At 38.1% G+C, this 23,540-nt stretch overlaps 3 protein-coding genes and 1 long non-coding RNA gene across 4 annotated transcripts; 2 read left to right on the top strand and 2 right to left on the bottom strand.

The window, feature by feature from the left end:
* Positions 1-2,332: 2,332 nt before the first annotated feature.
* LOC103414844 (probable aminotransferase ACS12) lies at positions 2,333-3,239 on the top strand. The gene is made up of 2 exons (XM_008353210.4): positions 2,333-2,946; positions 3,036-3,239. Exons 1-2 carry the CDS (start codon positions 2,578-2,580, stop codon positions 3,174-3,176), a joined length of 510 nt encoding a protein of 169 aa, XP_008351432.1. The 5' UTR covers positions 2,333-2,577; the 3' UTR covers positions 3,177-3,239.
* On the bottom strand, positions 2,951-9,937 carry LOC108171059 (uncharacterized). The gene is made up of 4 exons (XM_029106638.2): positions 9,603-9,937; positions 3,924-4,079; positions 3,583-3,745; positions 2,951-3,473 (listed from the first exon to the last, which is right to left on the bottom strand). Exons 1-4 carry the CDS (start codon positions 9,793-9,795, stop codon positions 3,251-3,253), a joined length of 735 nt encoding a protein of 244 aa, XP_028962471.1. The 5' UTR covers positions 9,796-9,937; the 3' UTR covers positions 2,951-3,250.
* Positions 9,938-10,689: 752 nt separating this feature from the next.
* LOC103440987 (disease resistance protein RPM1-like) lies at positions 10,690-13,937 on the bottom strand. The gene has a single exon (XM_008379686.3). The coding sequence runs from the start codon at positions 13,719-13,721 to the stop codon at positions 10,887-10,889; it is 2,835 nt and encodes a 944-aa protein (XP_008377908.3). The 5' UTR covers positions 13,722-13,937; the 3' UTR covers positions 10,690-10,886.
* Positions 13,938-16,913: 2,976 nt separating this feature from the next.
* Positions 16,914-17,430, top strand: LOC103439615 (uncharacterized). Its single transcript, XR_530000.4, has 2 exons — positions 16,914-17,044; positions 17,133-17,430. It is a non-coding gene; the product is annotated as an uncharacterized lncRNA (long non-coding RNA).
* Positions 17,431-23,540: the final 6,110 nt, after the last annotated feature.

Genomic DNA, 23,540 nt, shown 5'->3' with positions numbered 1-23,540 from the left:
TCTAAGTCCGCACCATCTTATTGCCCCCTTTATTTTCTTAAGCATCGGCCTAAAAAGCCGAATGGTTAAGAAAATAATTTATTCTTATTTTGTAGCAAAAGAAAACAAAAGTGGCCCTACTATAAATGGAGGAGGCCAACGATGTTTTATTCCAAGCCGAAGGCTTTTTGTATCAAAACTTTCACTTTGAATTTTTGCAAGGCCGAATAAAATACTATCTCCAAATATGTTTGACTTGACGAAAGATTTTTTATCGGCCGCCGAATGCGCTGAACAATTATTATGCCCCCCAGGCATAATTTCGGCTTTTAATTCAAATAACTTAGCCGAACAGGATTTCTCCATATCGGCTTTATTGCCAATAATCATATCAATTGGCGTAGTTTCTCGGGCTAGGCCAATATCTCGGCCTCGTTCGTCACTGGAGCGTTCTTTTGACGAATCTTTTTCCAAGTCAATTTTTGTATATAGCTTAGGGACTTGAATTTTTTCTTCTAGGCCTACTATATTTTCAGTCTCTACCGAAACAACAAGTGGCCTTTGTTCTTCGGCCAAATTATCACTTTTCTTAGGCTGAATATTGGTTGTGGCCGGAGTGGAGATTTGCCCCCCGGCCTCTTGCCTTTCAGAAATTCTTCTCAAACTCTCGAGAAGTTGTTTTGCTCCTTTAATAGGCGATAACACTCATCCCTTGAAGCCGGATCGAGATAGATCATGTGAACTTCGTAGTTTAGCACTGGGTCCCACTGGGCGTGCCAAAATGTTGACCCTAAAAACTACCAAGCCTACGTGGCGCGCAGGCCGAGTAATTAATAAGCTAACTACGTCCTTCGGTGAATGCGGGGCGTGCCAACTCGTCGGCCGAGCTCGGCCGAGGAGTAAATTTGTTGATGTTGCGTTGGGTCGCGCTACTGACTTCTGCGTCTTGCGATTGCGGCCAAGAAAGGAACACGTCTCGGCCTCTTGGGCTCTCGAACCTGAAGACAAGGTTACTATTCTCACGAAGTTCAATATCAAATTCGGCCCTCAATGTGCCGAATGTAATAACTCGTAACACCTCACTTCGCCGAGAAGGCTGATGAGATGACCTCGACCAATAAGGATTCAGAAATCCTTCTCGACCGAGACTTGGATAGGTAATCGGTCGTTCTCGCCGCAGTGCTGTTGATGCCAACGGAAAGTATTGCGAGACCGACTGATTCTACGGTGACAGAGCTATCTATGCCGACTTAAGATATCACCGGTTGCTTCCACAGTGCTGTTGATGCCAACGGAAGATGTGTCAGCGAAAAAAGGGAAAAGAAAAATCACAAGTTGTGAGAATTTGCGCAGGGCAATTTTGTATTGATTTGCAGGGGTCCTTCTTCCGTTGCCACTACCTCTATATTTATAGGAGCAAATGTTGTGTGACGCGGCCAAATAATTTTGTAGAGTCCAACTGCAACTCTATTTTGTGGAATTGACCTTGATCCCGTATCAAATACGCTGCGCATATCCTTCAGATAAACCCTGATCCCGTATCAAATACGCCGCACATATCCTTCAGATAAATAAAGCCTACCTAGGCTTTATCACATCTCACTAGAGATCTAACCCACCTAGGCTTCTTATTAAAAAACATGAGAAACCTTTAAACCCATATTGCCATCACCATGCAAAACCATCATCTCCATTGTCGCATGCCACGTGCACAAAACCAATCCCAAAAAACCATGCATTAGGATAGAATCTCCATATTGCACAATTCTTTTGCAAATTACACGTTTTGGCATGTTTGGATTTATCCCCTATCACTTCATTATCTTTACATCCCATGCATGCATGTCCAGCAAAACAAACCAACCTGATTCAAAGCTCACGTCCCCATCACAACTCTACTTGCCTCCATCCCATTTATTTTGCATAAAAAACCGAGATAACTTATTAAAAAAATAATTATTATGATTAAAAATCATAATATTATCTCTTAACAATAATATCTAAACTTTCTTATCCAACGGTTGAGAACCATGCTTACTCAACGGCCTCGATTGCTTAGGCCGATGTGTAAAATCAGGTCCAAACACAATGTGATCCGAGAGATTTTTTAATGTGCTCGAAACACAGAATAATATTTAGTATTTGCACCAGGACATATGGTACAACTATTGTTTTGAGCACAGTAAAAATTCTCAATTTCTCTAATAAAAGTAAGGTCTACACACATATGTATCTTATCTTTATTAGATAACGGTTACGGTATAAAAAAATATGATAAGAAAAGCATTTGATTCAAAATTACATCTTTAGCCCCAAAAAGAATGAAATCGTTTTTTTGTTATTATACGACGATGGTGTTTGCACGCCACCAACAAAAGATGCAAAGATGGAAACTGGCAGGTGCCAATCATAACCAGACCAAAAGTTTCTGGTAGCGAAACTGCAAAACACACACTTCCCTCGCAGGGCTCTCGAATCTCACTCAATCCCTCCACGCCAACCAACGGCCAACCCGAAACCCTCCCACTGCAGCTCGAGACCTGGACCGGCCAACCCGACTCCGACCCAACCCGAAACAAGCCCACCGGAGTCACCGCGATGAGACTGATTGTGCCACTCCAAGGCGTCGTCCAAGGCAGAGGCGGCCTCATCCTCGCCTCTCTAATCCCATGTGCTCTCTATTACTGCCTCCAGCTCTACCTAAAACGACGGCGACCCTCCAAACCCGATCCACCTTCCCCCTCCCAGTCCTCCTCCAACCTGGCGGAGCTCCCCAGAACGCTGTCGCGGTCCAGCTTGTCCACCCGCGGGTCCATGGGCCGGGTCCGGATGTCCTCCCGGGCGAGCTGGATTGCGAAGCCCAATGACTCGCCGTACTATATCGGGTTGGATAGGGCTTCGGAGGACCCGTACGAGAGGGTGGATAATCCGGATGGGGTTATTCAAGTCGGATTGTCCGAGAACAGGGTGAGATTTTGTTGGGTTTTGTGTAATTTATGTTTTCGGAGTGGAGTTTTGTAAAGTTCGACTTTTTAATTTTCTGGGTGTGGTTGCAGCTGTGTTTGGATTTGATTGAGAAATGGGTTTCGGAGAATTTGATGGAATCGATGGTAGGAACGGACGGTAGTGATTTGAGCATAAGTGGAATTGCAGCGAACCAGCCGTTTGATGGAATGACTGAGCTGAAAGTAGTATGATTGTTCCTAATCTCTGAAACATTGTTGGATAATTTAGTGAGATGGTACTTTAATACGTTATAATCGCTCTTCTGTTATAGTTTCGGTTGCGTAATTTGTAGGATAGTGTTATTTACACACTTATTTTTCCAATGGCCGAAAAATTGAGAGGGGTTAGTGAGAAGTAAGAATGCACGTGTGATAGCACTACCGAATTTGCAAAGTGCTATGCTACATTGCTTCGAATTTTCGCAGCCCATCGTAGGTGGCGGAGAATTCTGTGATTTCTCATCGAGTTTCTCGAGCTTTTTCGCAACTCTGTAATCAAGAGTCGGAAAATGGGACAAGTTAGAAAACTAGACCACCAAACAATTAGAACAAAACATACATTAATGACAACAGAAACATCAGAGAAAAATAACAGCACCTCCTTAATAACCGATTGGAGTGAACCTCTCGGTGCTGATTTTGCTTGGCCAACTGACTCGCCGTGAATTTCATTAACGTTGAACTCCTTAATAGATGTGGTGACTTACCCGAGGACTTCAGTTTGGTTTTCAGAGTGTCTTGAGCCATGTGATTAGAAAACTCTAATCATGTCGAAACATGAACATAAAACATAACAGTGAGATACAACTTCATGTACTAATTCAGGCAAAGTCGATTCAGATAACAGACATAAAATTTTCCAAGTGCGGTAATTTTACAACGAACTATCACATTGCGTCGAAAATCTAATAAGACATGAGTCGATGAGGCCGAATGTACCTTTGTCATTATCGTCTACGAATGCAGAGATCTCCGTTTCCATGCAATTTTTCAAGGTACTGCATCTAGTAACTTCAACATCTTTCGATTCCGCAGAGGTTTTTACAGGTACTGGATGATTCTCTTTTTGCCAATTCAACAATTTTTCAAGGAAGGCTAAAGGATTTGAAACAAATTAAACAAAGAAAATACAAAGTTAGTGGTAACAAATTAATCTAATCAAATTACATTATTTATAATTCAATTAATCTCTAATCTGTTCATATAAAACAACGTAACATATTTAAAATGCATGAACTAAACATGTAGATGTTGAAATTTATTAGCAGAAAACGATCATTAATTAATGTGGTAATCATAGGAGATGATCCAAAATTCATTGTTTTTGGGACATGATTATTAAACTACATAAATATAGTGAGAAGAAGAAGAGATTCAAGCAATTTAGAGAGAGAAGTAGAAACCAAACACTTCCAGTATATTACTTTTCTTACTTACTAAGCAATCCCACATACATCAGTATTTATACCCTTTTCAATATTCTAAACAAACTACCTAACTAACTTTCTAACTAACTCTCTAATCTGCATACAAGTGGCAATATCTCAGCCACACAATATATGTCTATCATCCTCCCTCAAGCTCATGTTTGGATGATCCTAACATGAGATTGTTACAATGAAAAAGGAACAATGAAGAACTGAGGCCTTTGGTCAAGATATCAGCAAACTGCTCCTTGGAGGACACAAACTGCACCACAAGCTTGTTCTGAGAAACCCGCTCTCGAACAAAATGCACATCAATTTCAATGTGTTTGGTCCGTTGATGTTGGACAGGATTGAAAGACAAGGCTATAGCAGAAAGGTTGTCACAGTATAAAACAGGAGGAGCAGACATCGGAAAATGCAGAAAAGCAAGGATTTGTTGAATCCAATCAAGTTCTGCTGCAGTGGAGGATAAAGCACGATACTCTGCCTCAGTCGAAGATCGGGACACTGTCTGCTGTTTCTTAGAGGACCATGAGATAGGATTATGCCCGAGGAACACCACAGACCCTGTTGTAGATCGCCGATCATTGGGATCTCCAGCCCAATCGGCATCACTAAATGCAGATAGTGCCAAGTCCCCTTGAGAATAGGTAATGCCACAGGACATAGTGCCCTTCAAATACCGAAGGATCCTTTTAACTGCAGTGAAATGAGAGACCATAGGATATTGCATAAACTGACAGACTTGATGCACAGAGAAAGCTATATCAGGGCGTGTGAACGTTAGATATTGAAGAGCACCCACCACACTCCTATATAAAGTAGGATTAGGATAAGGGTCACCATCATCCTTGAGTAACCTGGTAGAAGGTAAGCAGGGTGTGTCACAAGGCTTGGAGTCAAGCATTTCTGTTTTGACAAGGAGATCCTGTACATATTTCTGTTGGGACAAAAATAACCCCTTGGCAGTCTTGGAAATCTGAATGCCAAGGAAGTAGTGAAGAGGACCTAAGTCCTTGATGTCAAATTCAGAAGTTAAAGCATCAATGACCTGCTGAATCTCAGTGATTGCACTTCCTGTGATGATAATATCATCGACATATAGCAATAAGATCACAATATTGGCACCAACAGGTTTCACAAATAAGGAGGAATCAGAATAGGTGTTATGGAAGCCCAACTTAGGCAGAAAAGAAGTAAACCTGTCATTCCATGCCCTCGGGGCCTGTTTTAAGCCATATAGGGACTTATGCAATTGACATACCAAAGTAGGATTCTGGGGATCCTCAAAGCCAGGTGGCTGATCCATATACACCTCATCCTGTAATATGCCATGGAGAAACGCATTCTTGACATCTAGTTGCCGAAGTGACCAATTAAAGTGAGCAGCAAGTGCTAAAACAATCCTCACTGTGGTGGGTTTAACAACTGGACTAAAGGTCTCACTGTAATCCAGCCCAGGTTCTTGACTAAATCCCTTGGCAACCAATCGAGCTTTATGGCGTGCAATTGAACCATCTGAATGTCTCTTGAGTTTGAAAATCCATTTACACCCTACTAAATTCTTGTTTGCAGGTAAAGGAACTAAACTCCATGTTCCTTGAGTATGCAAAGCACTGATCTCTTCCTTCATTGCTTGAAACCACACAGGACTCTTGAGAGCAGATTTGTATGTTTTGGGTTCACACATAGACAAATCAGCATCCATGGAAGTAGCAAGAGCAGACAAAAGAACCTTCTTTTTGCTGATACCACTCTTACTCCTAGTCTGCATAGGGTGTATATTCAAGGAGGGAATGGAAGGAACCACTTGTAGTGTAACAGGACTATGTTCAAGTACCACAGGGTTGTGATCAGTGGGTGAAACTGCACCAGTAATGGACTGATGAGAGGGTGGTGGGTCAAGAAACTGAGACGTGGTTGGTGAGAAGGATGAAGACCCGGGAGCAGAAGGGGAATGTAATGGAGACTCAGGAGAAATAGGAGTATGAGAGGAGGGTATAGTGACTATAGGCTGTGAGGGGACGACAGGAAGAGATGACAGGTCAGTAATGTGAACAGAAGTAGGAGATTGTGGTGTGGTGGCTCGGGACAACAAGTCATTATAAGGAAACTCATGTTCACTAAATACCACATGTCTAGACACAAAGAATTTATGTGTAGAAACTGCAAAACAAATGAAGCCCTTGAATTTGGATGCATATCCCAAAAACACACATTTTGTAGTCTTAGCTTGAAGTTTGGTAGCATTGTAAGGTCTTAAGAAATGATAACAAGCACAACCAAACGTTCGCAAGTGATGAATCACTGGAACAGCACCATATAAGGCTTCAAAAGGAGACTGGTTATGGAGAATGGGAGTAGGCATTCTATTAATGAGATAAATGGCAGTTTGACATGCAAAGGACCAAAACTGGGAAGGCAGTTTAGCTGTTTGCAACAAAGTAATTGTGGTTTCAATAACGTGTCTGTGTTTACGTTCAGCCATCCCATTTTGTTCAGGGGTATAAGGACAGGATTTTTGATGAGAAATGCCCTTTTGGAGAAGAAAAGATTGAAGTGACTTGCTAATGTACTCACCACCACCATCACTTTGCAAAATTTTAATGTTTGCAGAGAATTGAGTGAGAACATAAGCATGAAAAGCAATAAAAGTGGCACAAAGATCGGATTTATTCATCAATGGGAAAATCCAGGAATACCGGGTACATTCATCAATGAAGGTGACATAGTACCGATATCCATCCACAGATTTACAAGGTGCAGGACCCCAAAGATCACTATGCACTACATCAAAAGGAGTTACAGATTTATTGACACTTAATGCAAATGGAAGTTTACAGAATTTACCCTCAAGACAACTAGGACACAGAACAGGATTTGGGTCTTTTGCAAAAGCAACTTTGGACTTATGCAACATAAGAGAGACAACTGAATTAGATGGATGTCCTAATCTATTGTGCCAGGTAGTAGAAGTAACCAACTGACCAAGGAGGGCTTTATTTGAAGCAATGCTTTGAGAACCAGCAGGTGACACATTGGCTAGAGATGAGAGTGGGTAGAGTCCATTACTGCACAATCTTTTATAGAGTACCCTCCCTGTGGCCTTGTCCTGGATCCAAAAACAGAAGGCATCAAAGATAAGCCAACAATTATTATCCAAACATATGCGATGGACAGATAGAAGATTCTGTGTTAATTTGGGAACATATAACACAGAATTCAATTTTATAGGATGGAGAGATGGTTTTATAACAGTACTACCAATGTGAGATACAGGCAAACCTTCACCATTGGCAGTTTGTATGACTTCATTAGTGGGATAGGGTAAAGCTAGAGACAGATTGGAAAGATCAGCAGTCATATGATTCGTTGCCCCGAAATCAGTGATCCAAACTTGGGAAGGAGATGAAGATGCTGCTGGAGGAGAGGGTTGTGGCACCATAGTATGAAAAGCCTGCATTGGTGCCTGAGACTGAATTTGTTGTGGAGCAGGAAACTGTGATGAATACCCTTGCTGTGAATAAGAAGCCTGCTGAGAATATGGATGCCCTGGTTGTGGATAAGAACCATTGCCAGCACCAATATAGTTGGGACCCTTGTCATTGTAAAAACAGAACCATGTACTGTGATTAAACCTGCCACAAATCTGACATCGGGATTTCGCAGAAGAATTGGATGGACAGAAAGGCGCAGAATGACCACCACAATTGCAAAGTTGACATAAGAGGAGATGTGGAGCAGAAGGAGGGGAGTGCTGCTGATGAGGAAAAGAACCAAGAACACCAGGACTTGGATTTTGGAGAACATGAGTTTGAGTAGGAAGATACGGCTTGGATGAAAAAGTCCTGTTATTTTGATGAAACCGGCCCTTCCCCTTGTTTTTGGGAGCATTGAATTGCTTGAAACCACCAGCCACAAAATTGGATTGAGTAGGTGCTCTCGGAGGTAAATTATGAGCAACCATTGCAGTCATAAAAGGTGCATTAACAGTGGATTCCAGAATAGCTTCTTCAGCAAGTAATTGTGTCCTAAACTCCTTCAGAGATATAACATTCTCACGTCCCCTTATTACTGTTCTGAATGTATTATACTCTGGTGGCAAACCATTCAACGCAAGAATGACAATATCTTCATCAACAAAATACACCCCAGCAGCTGAAAGATAATCTCTGGCCTCTTTGATTTTCTGTAAATATTGAGCAACAGAATCAGATCCCTTTTTAATGGTTTGAAGATTAGACTTCATCTGAAATATGCTAGTCTTGGAGACTGTGGAGAATTGTTCTTGCAATCGAATCCAGAGATCCCGAGAGCTTGTACTACCAATAGCACACGACAGAGCCATTGGACTCAAAGAAGCAGTCAGTAACTGCATCAGGGCTTTATCATGCATTATCCAAATCAAATACTCATCACTAGCAGAAGAAGTTGTTGAATTTGAGGAATTAACACCAGAATCTCCAGATGGTGAGGAATGTCGAGGAGGACAGGGATGCGTGCCGTCGACAAACCCTAGAATTCCATTACTCTCAAGCAGTAATTGCATTTGAAAATGCCAAGTGAGATAATTCGAATCATCCAACTTCACATTCACAGATGTAGAAATCGACGAAACTAGAGCAGTGATCGGAGATTGAAGAAGCTGAAGTTGAGAAGCTGTTACCATCGTTGCCGAAACTCACTGAAACAATGGATCAAACACCTGGAGTGCAATATTAGAAGAAGACGAAGACGCAACCAGATCGTAGTTGCAGAGCACCCAGAAACAATAAACCCTAGAAAGCAGAGAAGACGAAGTCAAAGCAATCAAGAAATGCGTACAAGAAGCAAGAATTCAGAGGAAGACGAAGTGTTGGAGCTGCGGAAGACTCGGATCGAAGAAGCTGATCAAGCTCTAATGGCGAGTGATACCATATTAAACTACAGAAATATAGTGAGAAGAAGAAGAGATTCAAGCAATTTAGAGAGAGAAGTAGAAACCAAACACTTCCAGTATATTACTTTTCTTACTTACTAAGCAATCCCACATACATCAGTATTTATACCCTTTTCAATATTCTAAACAAACTACCTAACTAACTTTCTAACTAACTCTCTAATCTGCATACAAGTGGCAGTATCTCAGCCACACAATATATGTCTATCAATGATAAGAAACCAACAAACAAATGTTCTGGAAATCGCTTACGCGTGGGGTGATAGCCTCCGGCGGACCGGAACCATTCCTCCGCCTCCTCCGCCTCCCAATAGGATTCCGGCCTAGTGAAATCGTAGAACCTTTGGCGCATCAATTCGTAGTCCATGTCAATTTCATCCCCCTCGAAAGCCTCCCTCGCGAACTCCAGCAATTCTTCGTCCATCTCTCTCGCCCCTCCCTCCATCTCTATCTGAACCAACTTTCAGGCAAATGAACCAGCCAATTCCATGCGCGTTTTGAAATTTATTTCCTTTTTGATATCACAAAGATTTTGGATTTTTGTTTTGTCGAAAAGCTTTCAGAGACTTTCGAAGAAACGATCGGGTTTGAAACCTTCCCGGGAAATCAAAATTCAGAAACAGAGGGAGAGAGAGATTATATATAAATATATATATGTATATATATGTACGTAGAAGTTCTGATCAAGGTTAATGTGAAACCCTAATTGGAAATTTGTGAAGGGAAGTAACGGAAAGGTTTGAACATTTGTTTGGGCCGAGAATGTCGGGTTGGTTTAAGAAGGCAAACTCAGCCAGAAAAGGAAAAACGACGACGACTTTTTTTAGCGCCCAAGTTTGAGAGAAATGTTCCTCCTGTCCATAATTTTGAAATCGTGGGATCCACTCCGCTATCCCCAACGCTTGCATTTGTGGGCCCTCACCTTTACATCTTGTACCTAATTTTTATTTTTTTTGTCTGTCGATAAATTTTGTTACGTTAGTTATCGACGGAGTTTGAATTTACACCGTTAAACGCTTAACACATTTTCATTATTGTGCATACAAAAAATATGTGGCTGGATCAATATGTGTGACATACAAAAGGAGAATGCTCAATCATGATTCATGAATTTTTTGGCAAATAAAAAAAAACAATCATGATTCATGAAATTTCTATAATCCACAAAATCTACCCTTTGATTAACAAAATATGTTAGAGATTACAAATTAATATAAAGAATATAAAATAGTAAAGAATTGGTAAGATCAAAAATAGTAAAAATTTAATATTTTAACTTCAATTATCAAAGTGAGGTTAAAAGGAGCATACGGTTTATCATTTTCCTAGAGAAAATCAATTGGATAGGATATTTTTATTGCAACCACCAATAAAATTACAAGGAAAATGCTAGGAATACGATTGGACGACACAAAGAAAACAGAAGAGAAAGAGCCCCTCCCAGTCAACCTGCAAGAGAAACTAGGATACCAGAGCTAACAACCAACTCTTAACCAAAGCATATCCCATTCCCATGCTTGGTTTCACAAGTTGGAATCAAGCATTCCACCAAAGAGAAAAGTTGGAATCACGCAGGGCGTGAATTTCATATACACGCCATCTTGGTCCGACCTTGTAACTAAAACGAACATTTTGTATATGTTCAACAATCCAATAATGTTGGCCATTTTTTGGATCCATCTGTCGCGCAAACTCCTTTGGCATGTCATAGAAATGAAGATATGTCAGATTCCGGAGATGGTGGATGCCAGAGGGTACCTCATTCATTTGTGGGGAAGGCCCAATGCGAAACTCTTGGAGAAGAGGCATGACACCATCGTCTATGATCAACGAATTTAGTCCCATCATTTCCCTGAGATGTAGCTTTCTAAGTTTATGAAATCCTCCTTCCTCAAAATGCAGCTGCACACCATCATATGCATTGATATCCAAAGTTAGCTCCAACAGATTAGGTAGATTTTGAAGGGCTTTTAGTGGGGAATCTCTCAACCTTGACCAACAAATCACCAATCTGACGAGGTGTTGAAGATTTGAAATCCAACCTGGCAACTGCTCTAAACGCCCTATCAAGAAGAGAGCACGAATAAATTGTGGTGGAGTTGAAATGGATTCTAGATCAAGGACTTCATCTTCATTTATTGCAGTTAAAATTAGAGATTCAAGGTGGTTCATCTTTTCAATAGAAGCACACACAGCCCTTCCATCTTCACTTTTCAAGTTTTTTAGGCCTAACTTCCGTAGCTGTCGTAACTTTCCCAATTCTTTGATTAACCTGATCCCTCCATGATTCGCCTCCACATAGGACAATTTTTGCAAAGCTTGTAAGCATCCAATACCTTCATGTATCTTCACTCCTCTTTCCAAATTCCAATACAAACCCACGTCGTAGTTGTAGTCACGATGGTAGGCCAAAAGATGCCGCAGCTTAACAAGCTTATTGATCTTGGCTGGTATTTCATACACCAAAGACTGTTTTAGATCCAAGGTTTCCAAGTTTTGTAGATTGCCTATGAAGTCTGGAAGCAACTCCACCCTTGTATTCCTCAAGCTTAAATACGTCAAGAGATACAAATCCCCCACATATTTCGGAAGTTGATTGATTGGAGCATCTGTGAAATCCAATACTTTCAGAAGTTTAATGTTTCCACTCAATGTATCGAGAAAAGACCCAGGCCATTCTTCTAGGTTGAAAGTAAATACAGAACGAATATGAGATTGTGTAAAGCTTCCCACGGCCTCAGAAGGACTGATGTCCATTGAGAGACGTCGAGTTGTTGGTTTAAAAGTTGACTCGTCTTTTGATAACACATGACAGAAGCTCGAATCCAACCCCTTCTTAAGGAGGACGTCATGCAATAGATCATGAACTCTACAACCTCGAGCTTTTCCATCAATGTAAACTTCTGAAACTTGAACCAGGCTTCTGTGAATTAGCTCCATCAAGTATTCCTCTCCAACCTCTTCTAGTGTCTTGCCCCTCTTCGGTTTCACAAAACCTTCAGCGATCCACAACCGAACTAATCTTATGCAACTAACTGAGTAATCCTCGGGAAAGATGCCAAAGTATAATACACACGATTTGAGGTAATACGGCAGATGGTGATAGCTGAGGGATATGATTCTTGTGAGGCTTGTAAGGTGGGGATTGCTTTCTAACTCTGAACTTAAGCTATTGTATAACTTCTGCCATTCAGACACAACTTTAGCTTTGGTTGACAGCAGACCAGCTATGGAAACAATTGCCAAAGGTAGTCCTTCGCATCTTTTGACGATGTTAAGAGACAACTCTTCCAAATCTTCAGGACACTTTCCCTCCAATTCAAACTGAAATGCCTTTCTGCAAAACAATTCCCATGCCTTGTTTGGAGGCAGATGCTGCAAGTGATGAACATGAACAAAACAAGATCTTCTGCAAAAGTTGGCAACACCTTGAATCCGTGTAGTGATAATTATTCGTCCGCCTTTATTATCGGGTAAAGCATGTTCTATAGCCCCCCAAAAATCTACTTTCCACACATCATCAAACACAACAACGTACCTCTTTTGCTGCAAATACTCTCTTGCTGTGCTAATCAGGGACTCCTCATCCATTGTGTCGATTTCCTCTGGGAAAAGCTCCTTCCTTGAAATGTAGAACTTTTTTATTACCGTCCTCAGAAGATCCTCAACCCTGTACGATTGGGACACCGTAATCCAAGCATAGCAATCAAAGTGTGCCATCACCTTCGGCTGGTCATATACTTTCTTGGCAAGAGTGGTTTTCCCAAGTCCTCCCATGCCAACCACTGATATCACTTTACGTCTTGGTGCTTCTTCTACCAACAAACCAGTCAGCTCATCTCTGGTAGATTCAATCCCCACGATTTCAGCTTGCTCAATGAAAAGGGAAGCCACTCGAGGGTCGTTGTTTTCTCCACTGCTCTGGCCTTGCTGATCAAGGGATTTGAATCCATATCTTTCACTTCTCTCCTTGATTCCACGAACCAATTCTTTTATACCGTCAACTTTCAAAACTATCCCATCCTGTGATCTCAATTTTTTAGCCAACCGGATAATTTTGTGGAAAGAACGAAGGAATGCATGGTGTTGATGATGCTGTAAGATGCGGAGCAAATATTCATCAATCACATCTTCAATATAAAAAGCTGCTTCTCTTACTTGATTGACCCAAGTTTTGACACCATCATTCCCCGTCTCTCCGTCTGCTGCTGCAGCCTTAGCATCTGCTTCCTTGAGGAATGATCGGATGCTCTCGAGTTCATCTTTGATGAAACCAACTTCAGTACTTGCATTTCTCGAAAGGTTTGCTTCTGTGGTGATGAGTAGTTGAATTAACTTGTCGATCACAAAGCATATAATCTGTTCTGCCATTCTGTATCCTGCCCTTGTCTGGCAGACAAAGCATCTATAATTGATGAATATTTGCTCAATTATATGAAATTTTGAACATTTTTGAATTCTGTGTGATGTATTTCTGGTTAGGTTGCAGACAGAAGAGGATCCTCTCTAGATCCATTTGGTGGGAATTATACACTTCCTCACATCCTAACCGTTCATTCATACGTTAGTTTTCGTCAAATACTATTTGTGTTTAATTTAAAATAACAAGTCAAATAATTTCTGATTGATTAATGATTAAGACATTTCCACATTTTGAATCCGGATGGGATCCGAATCCGTTGCAGACTACTTTCTGGATTGCAAGGTGAATTAAACTATGAAAGTGATGTGATAAGGCAGCGATTGGCTCATATTGAATTATGATGTGATAAGGCAGCAATTGGATTCAATGATGTGATAAGGCAGCGATTGGCTCATATTGAATTAGGTTATCCGTAAGGAAACGGGTCCTTCCTTCCTTCTGATCCATTAAATCAGAAAATTTATACAGTTGAAATTTGATCTAAGGTTATAAATAAAAATTCATTTTAAAAAGTTATAATAATTTTAGCCGTTTGATCAAATTTCAACGACACGAATTTTCTGATTTGATGGATTATGAGGAATAAATCCACATGGTGGTTTTCCTTTTGTTTATTTGGTCCATGTGAAAGCCACAGGGTGGTTTTCCTATTGTTTTAAGGGATGTGCTATCCACACACTTTTTTTTACTTCTCTCACAACTCTTGTTAATTTATGTCATTTAATTTTTTTCAATTCATCCGATCCGACGATCCAAAATTAAAAGAATATAAAAGAAGTAAAAAAGAATGTGTGAATATCACATTCTTTGTTTTAATTGGCAGCAACTGCTGCATTTGTTAAAGAAGCCAGAAGCAAGAAAAATAGAATAAGAAAAGGGGATGTGGGAACATGATGAGGAGGCATAATGATGATGTTTGTAGAAAAAAAAGAAAGGGTTGATTTTTTTTTCTTTCGGCACTTTGTGGTTGGCAAAAGAAAAAAAAGTTACATTTTTATGATTCCCGATTCCATTTAGTCGGAAAAAAATTTGTTGTTGTTGTTGATCATTGTGCACCTTATCTTCCTTGCTGGATCTTGCGGAGAGATAAGTAGAGGAGAGCAGCAGAAAAGAAGTGAGCAGAGGAGAGAGCATTCGACTCTTCTATTTGAAGAAGGCTGCTGCTCTCCCCCCTTTGTTTGTAACCCCTTTTGTTTGTAACTCCCTTTGTCTGTAATCACTCAGTCAAAGATATTGATGCTACGTTTTGTGGCTTTTGAGAGATGAGATTTGGTATGTGTTTCCATCTTCTTCATTTGTTCTTTGTACGAGTGAGAGCTATTAGGTGTATGTATGGTCTAAAATATTCATAATATCCTGATATTTCAATCGAAATTTTTCGTATTTTTGGACTACCGATATTTCCGATATCATCGATATTTTAAACCTTGCTAAGTCATTCGTGTATCTTACCATTTAATGTATAAAGTGTAAAATATTGCATAATTCATTATATATAAATGATTATGGTGTGTTTAAATTTCTTTAATTAATTACTACATATTTTCTACACTCACAATATTTACCAGCTCGTTATATAATCAACTTAAATCAGTTCTATCTATCATACAATGCATTTCCTTCCAAGTTTTTGTGATAAACTAATAGATAATTGACTAAATAAACATCTTACAAAGTTTCAATAAAAATTTCCAAGTTTTTCTTACAATTTCCGTGGTTTTTATTCAATTTTTATTGATATCGATAATATCCCGATATTTCTATCGAAATTTCCGTGTTTTTTTATTACCAATATTTCCGATCTCATCGATATTTAATACCTTGGGTGTATGTGAGTTTTGGGATTTAAGAGTTGAACTAAATTTGTAATCTCCATTTTGACTATTAGTGGAATTTCTTCGCTGTCTCTGAACTAGACGTAGGCTTACGCTGAATCAGTATAAAACATTGTGTCAATTTGGATTATTTGTCTTGTCATATTTTGTCGTATTAGATTATTGGTTTCATATTTGGCGCTTCCGCACAACATTGATGTAGATCACAACTATCTTTGATTAAAAATCCACCTTGTCTTGAAAAATTTGCGTAAGGACACCCAACAATAAGAGCAACTTATATAAAATGAATTCATCGTCACTATTGCGCCTCGGTCCAATAAGACAATGTCATGTAATATTGTATTATTAAACTGGGATGCCACGTTTACGGTGAACCTGTTCCACATAAATCATTCTCACCAATCGTGCCATCTCCTAGGAGACTAAAATGATGTTGGCAACTAGGGAAAAAAATGAAATTTGATAATTTCACTGCAGCATCCTGTGGTGCAGGGTATTCTGCTGTTAAGTAAGACTCGCCTGTGCGCCTTCACAAGCTGGAATCATGCAGGTTGTGAATCTCGTGTGTGCAGCATCTCGTCCCACGCTTGTAAATACAAATAACATGCCGTTCGTACAAGCTCAACAATCCAATAACGCTGGCCATTTTTCGGATCCACATCTCGTTGAAATGTTTCGGCATGTTAATAAATCTAAGAGCTCTTAGATTTTATAGATGAAAGCAACTTCATTGTGTATATTGATGAATCAATATTTATACTATATATTTAGCCCTATTATTGTTGTTATCTTGTTTAGTTTAGTGGGAAGTTTTAAGTATTTGTGATACTTTTGTTATATTATGTTTCTAGGACGAGCTTTCGGCTAAATAAATAAAAAAAAGAATGATGCGGGAATATCATGATTATGTTTCCTTTGGTGTGAGAATCGAGTGATGAAAAATATTGGAAGTGTACAAACATAGAAAACGAATTGTGGAAATTATTTCCATATTTTCTTTATGTCACTCTCTCCTTTTCCTTCTCCATCAGTATTAGAAAATAAAAATGAAGTTTTAACGAAACAGTCCTGGTATTATTTATTTTAATAAAAAATCACATTTTTATTTTAAAAAGTCAATCTTAATAATATTCACTTACAACATATTTTTATCATTTTCATTAAAACTTAAAATTTTCAAACACTTTTCATTATTTTTTCTAAATAAAAATCCATTTGTAGAAACTTGAGAAAATTGGAAGAGGCCATGGTAAGCAATTAAAAATGTAATATTAGATTGGCTAATAAAGTTGTAGTTGTGAGGTAGTGGGTGTGCGTAGAAAGCGGAAGAAGAGTTCAAAAGCTCCAACCTGCTTTGGCAACTGGGAATGACCGAACGTTTTTGGAATTTTCCAAGATGGGACACGGCAAGTGGAGAAAAAAGAAAGAGACAGGTAACTTTGTACTTTGCCTTGCCAATCCCACTACCGAAGTGAAATTTGACTTGTCTTCCATTGGGCCTTTGTGGCTGGGAAAAAGCAGATAGCTGCATTTGGTCGAGGGAAGGGCACGAAGCAGACGAGGAAAAACAGAAGAGAAGCAGGGAGAAGGACGGAAGGCTCAGTAGAAGAAGAGAGCAAAGGCAGAGAGCGGAGGATGGAAGCAGCTCAGCAGGAATAATTCTTGTAAATAAAGGTTGTATTTTTGCTTTGATTTTTTATGGATAATTTTTTATGTTTTCAGATAAGTATGTATAATTAATTTTCTTTCGCTTGAGTGAGGTCATGAGCTTCAACATGAATACGTCTCTTTTAATTGTTTAAGTATTGTTACATGCTTACTTTGATATTTTCAATTACTAAATTAAATTATCTACGTGCTTTGATGCTTGATCACCATTGGGATGCTTAGAACAGTCATCGAATGTAATTTTGAACGAATATCACGTTAAAATTGGTTATGATTCTTGTGATTGAGGATTGTAATTTCTCCTAAGGTAAATATGATACTCTTAGGGATTACATGGTTTATTAAAAGGATTTTCACCAAGATCAATAAATCACTCATGTTTATATTTAATCTCAATGTTATGGATGAATTGCATGTAGTGATATGTGATTTAGCTTGAATGTCACAAGTAAAATTACATAAGGAAAAACTCAACCTTCAAGGCATGTGTGTTTTCGATTACTTAAGGAATTGGAAGAACTACGTAGGAGTGTTGTTGGTAAAGGTCAAACTCTAGTGCCTTGTCAATCTAATTTTCTTCAATTATTTCTATTATTTTAAGTTTCTACATTTACTTGTTTTGTTTAGTTAAATCACCATTTCTGTAAGCCAATTCTCATTTTATATATTTGTTTAAGTCACGTACAATAGAATTTAGTTTTGTCAAATTAATGTAGTTTGTTGAAAACTGAAATAGAAAGGAACAAAGTTACCCGAAAAATGTAAAAGCCTTGAGTGATGAATGATTCTTGGGATGAGTCGCAGACTAAGTCGCTCTCTTTAAGACGTTTCGCGGCTCTGTCCAAAATGTGCAAGCAGTTCACAAACACAACGTCGTCCTCATGATAAAACAGCCTAAAACCTTCTTCTGATAAGGTTCTTCCTTGCATAATGGAAGAACCTTCAAACTTGCACCCTTTCAATATGTTGCTCTCAAAACTTAATTTCAAAAATTATTTATCAGATTATAGCTCTCTCTCTCTCTCTCTCTCTCTCTCTATATATATATATATATATATATATATATCTTTTTTTTATCGATACTCAGGACTTGTATTTATATACAAAGTAAAGAAATAGAGGTTGAAGGATTTATAAATTAAGGACTAGAAATCTGGAAAAAACCAAAACATACAAATCAAAACGGATAGATTATATATGGATGTGGACGTGATCTTCATCTCTATTCAGAGAAGGCATTTCAAATTTGTTGAAGTAATAAACTTCCTCATGTCTCCTATATAATTAAGATTGGAAATTACGCCTAATTGACAACGTCTCCAATATATTTACGAATAAAAATTACTCCTAATGACAGTTATATATATTTAATGTTTCTAATAAAACAAATCATAAATATATATATATATATGTACACACACATATATTAAATAAAAACATAACTGCTCCAACAATCCCCCACTTGTTTTTGTTTAAAAATTGTATATCAAGCAACATATCATAAAGATATGCATAAGTAAAGGTGTTTCTCAACTTGAACATGTACATAGTGTTAGTGATCCAAATTATACTAGAGTAACTTATAGTTTTGAACTCTATCTCTGACAACACCACACACATAACTTTATTAAGGTGAAGTTTAAAAAGTCAGCATATTACGATCATGTGCTTATATCCCAGTATAGTGAATGCTCTAGAAACTTGCCCAAGATTTCATAGGAAGCGGCCTCACTTCCACATCCACATAGGTAAGACTATCAAGGATATTCCTGCAGCTAGATATCCCACTCAACATAGAGCATAGACCTTACTAAGAGAAAAAAAAATCTCAACCTAAAAACGCTTCAAGATGTCAGGCTTCTTAGGGATGGACATGGAATAATTTTCCAAATTAAAATTAGCAAAACTTCACTCATATCACTTGTGACTTATTATTACCCTTTAAACCTATTTATTGGGATCACCAGTCTATAGGTTGGGTTGCTATCACAAATGACTCAATTTTCTAAAGGCTTTAGTCTCATCCCTTTCGAGGTTTTCCAAACCTTTTCTCGTGCTAATCCTTTCATTAAAGGATTAGCCAAGTTTTCTTCAGACCGTATATGATCCACTCTTACAGCTCCATTAGAGAGATAATCTCTTACAGTGTTGTGCTTACGACGTATTTGTCGCATGTTCCTGTTATAATAACGGTTTTGTACTTTAGCTATTGCCGATGTGCTGTCACAATGGATAAAAACTGCTAGAATCGGTTTCTCCCATAAATGGGTATATGATAGTAGGTTTCTCAACGATCCTGCTTCTTCGCTTGCCGTAACTAGTGTTATTAATTATGACTCTATAGTAGACTGAGCCAAGATAGTCTGTTTCTTCGACTTCATGACACAGCCCTGCTACCAATACTAAAAATATATCCACTAGTGGCTTTAGAGTCATATGAATGGGTATTCCAATCAGCATCGCTGTAACCTTCTAGGACAACGGGAAACTTCTCATAGTGTAATCTGAAATTCATCGTTCTTTTAAGGTATCTCATAAGCCTCTCTATAGCATGTCAATGCTCCAAACCAGGTCTGCTAGTGAACCTGCATAAAACTCCTACAACATAAGATATACCAGGCCTAGTGCAATCAGTAGCATAACGAAAACTATCAATAATGCTCACATACTTAGATTGTTTAATACTGTCACCAGTGTTCTTGAACAATTTTACACTAGGATCAGAAGGAATACATGCTAGTTTACAATCAAAATAATTATACTTTCTTAAAAAAAATTCTATGTAGTGGGATTGATCTAAAGAAAACCCATTTTCGGACCTAGTTATTTTCAAACCAAGTATTACACTAGCTTCATCCAAGTCTTTCATATCAAAATTAGCACATAATAAAGTTTTGACATTATTCATAACATGAATATTCAAACCAAAAATAAGCAAATCATCCACATATAAGCATATTATAATGCATATATTATTTTTAGACTTATAATAGATGCATTTATCACTTTCATTTATTTTAAAACCATTCGAAGTAATCAAACTATCAAATTTTGCATGCCATTGTTTAGGAGCCTATTTCAATTCATAAAGTGACTTATCTAACTTGCAAACTTTATTTTCTTGTCCTGGAATGATAAAACCCTCTGGTTGATCCATATATATTTCTTCCTATAATTCACCATTTAAGAAAGTTGTTTTAACATCCATTTGGTGCACAACAAGATCATGAATAGAAGCTAAAGCAAATAATACACGAATAGATGTTATTCTAGTCACAGGTGAATAAGTATTAAAGAAATCAATATTTTCTCTTTGTCTATAGCCTTTAGCAACAAGTCGGGCTCTAAAATTTTCAACTGAACCGTCAGGTTTTAATTTTCTTTTAAGAATCCATTTGCAATCTATTGTTTTGCAACCAGGTGGAAGATCCACCAAGTGCCAAGTTTGATTTGACTCCAGGGAGTCCATTTCATCATTTATAACTTTTTGCCACAAAGCTGCATCTAAAGAAGTTAAAGCTTCTTGAATTGTATTAGGATCTTCTTGTAAGTTATATACATGAAAATCAGGTCCAAAATCTTTAGTTATTCGAGCTCTTTTACTTTTCCTAGGTTCTAATGCAGATTGACTATGTTCTACAACAGGAGGTGCATAAATTTTAGAAGAATTAGAACCCCCACTATTTCGAAGATTAAAAGGAAATTTATTCTCATAAAAGTCAGCATCAAGTGACTCAATTTGACATGGTTTTTCAAATCATAAAATCTATATGCTTTGCTATTACATGCATCACCAATAAAAACACATTCATATGCTCTACTAGCCAATTTCAATCTTTTTTTATCAGGTTTACGAACATAAGCTAAACAACCCCAAGTTCTGAAATACAACACATTTGGTTTCTTATTTTTCCAAATTTCATAAGGAGAAATATTCGTTTTTGAGTTAGGAATTCTATTTAACACATAACATATAGTCAACACAATTTCACCCATGTCAAGCCCCGATCCCGACATACGTCTAGGATCGACACGTGATGTCACCAAATACCCGTATCTATCATACCCCGACTCCGGAATATGGGCAAAGCACAATTCGATAATCGAATCACATAGTAATTTTTCGTATGCTTTATGGCTGCATCTAACATCCTCGTTAGACTGCTTACGTACCCTAAATATAGATCAAGCCATTCATAGTTCGTCATGCACTATAATTGACATATATCACAGTCCGTTTAAGCTGAAAGGCATAACATTTCTCAATCAATCAATAGAACTTGCCAAGCATAAAATTACTAGACTCAGAGTTACATAACAAACCCACCTGAAAATCATGATTTCCCTTCCATCTTCTATATAAGTCATTATGTCGCAACATGATACCGCAATTCACAACATATATTATATCAAAGAACCGACGAAGCACAATATAATTCTCTAGCCACATTAATTAACTAATTTGACCAAAATAATAACAACTATAACCATATCTTCTAAATTCATACCTTATGATATCATAATCGAATCATAGAAAATCATGAAAGAGTCACCCAAACGTCCAACAGCTTTTCTAATTCAATTCACAAGATTCTCAAAACCATTGCTCACAAATATACTAAAACTAAGGCTAGAGTGACACAGTTAAGCCAAGTCTGCATCTCTAAAGCTGATGTCAAATCTAAGAAACCAACAAGTCAAGTGATGCGACTTTGGACCACTCAACGGAATCCAAACCAGGAAATGATTCCAGACCATCACTCAATAGAATCCAAATAAGGATACGATTATGGACCATCACTCAACGGAATCTTAACAAGGATATGATTCCGGACCATCACTCAACGGAATCGCAGAGTAGAAGGGATTCTGGACCATCACTCAACGGAATCCAAACAAGTATACGATTCCGAACCATCACTCAACGGAATCACGAAGTAGAAGGGATTCCAGACCATCACTCAACGGAATCCAAACAAGTATACGATTCTGAACCATCACTCAACAGAATCACGAAGTAGAAGGGATTCCAGACTATCACTCAACGGAATCCAAACAAGTATACGATTCCGGACCATCACTCAACAGAATCACTTGCACTATCAACTTCTCATGACCACTAACTATCTTATCATACAAGCATAAAAGTTATACATAATACTTCTCATAAGATTCTGGGTTCACATTGTCCTAAAAACAATTATACACATCATACTGATCATACATATCTAACCACATTTCATAAATGTTTCCAAGCTACAGTCAAATCACAATTAATAAACATAGATTGATGCTAAAAATAAAATAACATTTCAATAGAAAGCACATTAAATTAACAAGTATAACTCAATATGGTGGCACTAATACATATATCGAGACACACATCAACCGAGAACGACACATCATCGTGATGAGCCAACTAAGTTCCATCAAGCATCAACAACAAACTAGAGATAAACGACACTCTAGAGTATAGCACGTTGACTAGAATGTCAATCGTCAATAAGGTCAACAATCTAAGGTTATTCAAACTGGAAGATCCGCACATCAGATCTCCGATCCGTAAGTTCTCAAAGGTCCAACAACTGATAACTAAGGTGGAGGGTTTTGAAAACCTGAATTTTCAATATTAACTAAATGAGCTCAAATTTAAGTGGTAACTAGAGCTCAACAAGGGAAACACTTTTCACAACTAGGCCGAATATAAATTCTAATTGGAAACCATCCAAATTCACCAGAGAAAACCGGATTTCTAGGGTTCTAAACACCCAACACTAAAATGAATACAAAAGCACGAACCAAGCATACCAACTTGAAGATTATGAAGAGTAGATGAAGTTTCATACCTCACTCAAAGGAAATGGTTGCCAAAGTGTCCGGAAAATGACAAAATCCCCGGAAACCCACAGAACTTTACTGCCTCGAACTGGAAAAATGGATAAGAAAATGGGAAATCTAACATTGCAGAGATATAGGGCTCGTCAAGAATTTTTTTTAAACTTACGATTAAATGATTAAATGATATTGTCCTCTATCACTACAAAATCTTTTAAACTTACGATTAAATGATTTTCAACTTCAATCAGGAAAGTTTTGAACATGTCAATAACTTCACTTTTATTTTTTATAAGATAGACAAAACAGTAATTTGAACAATCATCAATAAAGGTAATAAAATAACGTTTTCCATTTCTAGTTAACACTCTATCAAATTCACATATATCAGAATGAATTAAGTCAAGTGGTTCAGATTCTCTATTG

The sequence above is a fragment of the Malus domestica genome, chromosome 01 (genome assembly GCF_042453785.1).
Source record: "Malus domestica chromosome 01, GDT2T_hap1".
Taxonomy (NCBI): domain Eukaryota; kingdom Viridiplantae; phylum Streptophyta; class Magnoliopsida; order Rosales; family Rosaceae; genus Malus; species Malus domestica.
This window is presented reverse-complemented; position numbering and strand designations above follow the sequence as displayed.

Bases quoted from the DNA above. Each gene is read 5' to 3' on its own strand.
- LOC103414844 (XM_008353210.4), top strand. From the start codon at position 2,578: ATGAGACTGATTGTGCCACTCCAAGGCGTCGTCCAAGGCAGAGGCGGC. The intron at 2,947-3,035 runs GTGAGATTTTGT...GTGTGGTTGCAG, and splicing joins TCGGATTGTCCGAGAACAGG to CTGTGTTTGGATTTGATTGA.
- LOC108171059 (XM_029106638.2), bottom strand. From the start codon at position 9,795: ATGGAGGGAGGGGCGAGAGAGATGGACGAAGAATTGCTGGAGTTCGCG. The intron at 3,746-3,923 runs GTACATTCGGCC...CGACATGATTAG, and splicing joins CGTAGACGATAATGACAAAG to AGTTTTCTAATCACATGGCT. The intron at 3,474-3,582 runs GTGCTGTTATTT...TCTTGATTACAG, and splicing joins TCCAATCGGTTATTAAGGAG to AGTTGCGAAAAAGCTCGAGA.
- LOC103440987 (XM_008379686.3), bottom strand. From the start codon at position 13,721: ATGGCAGAACAGATTATATGCTTTGTGATCGACAAGTTAATTCAACTA.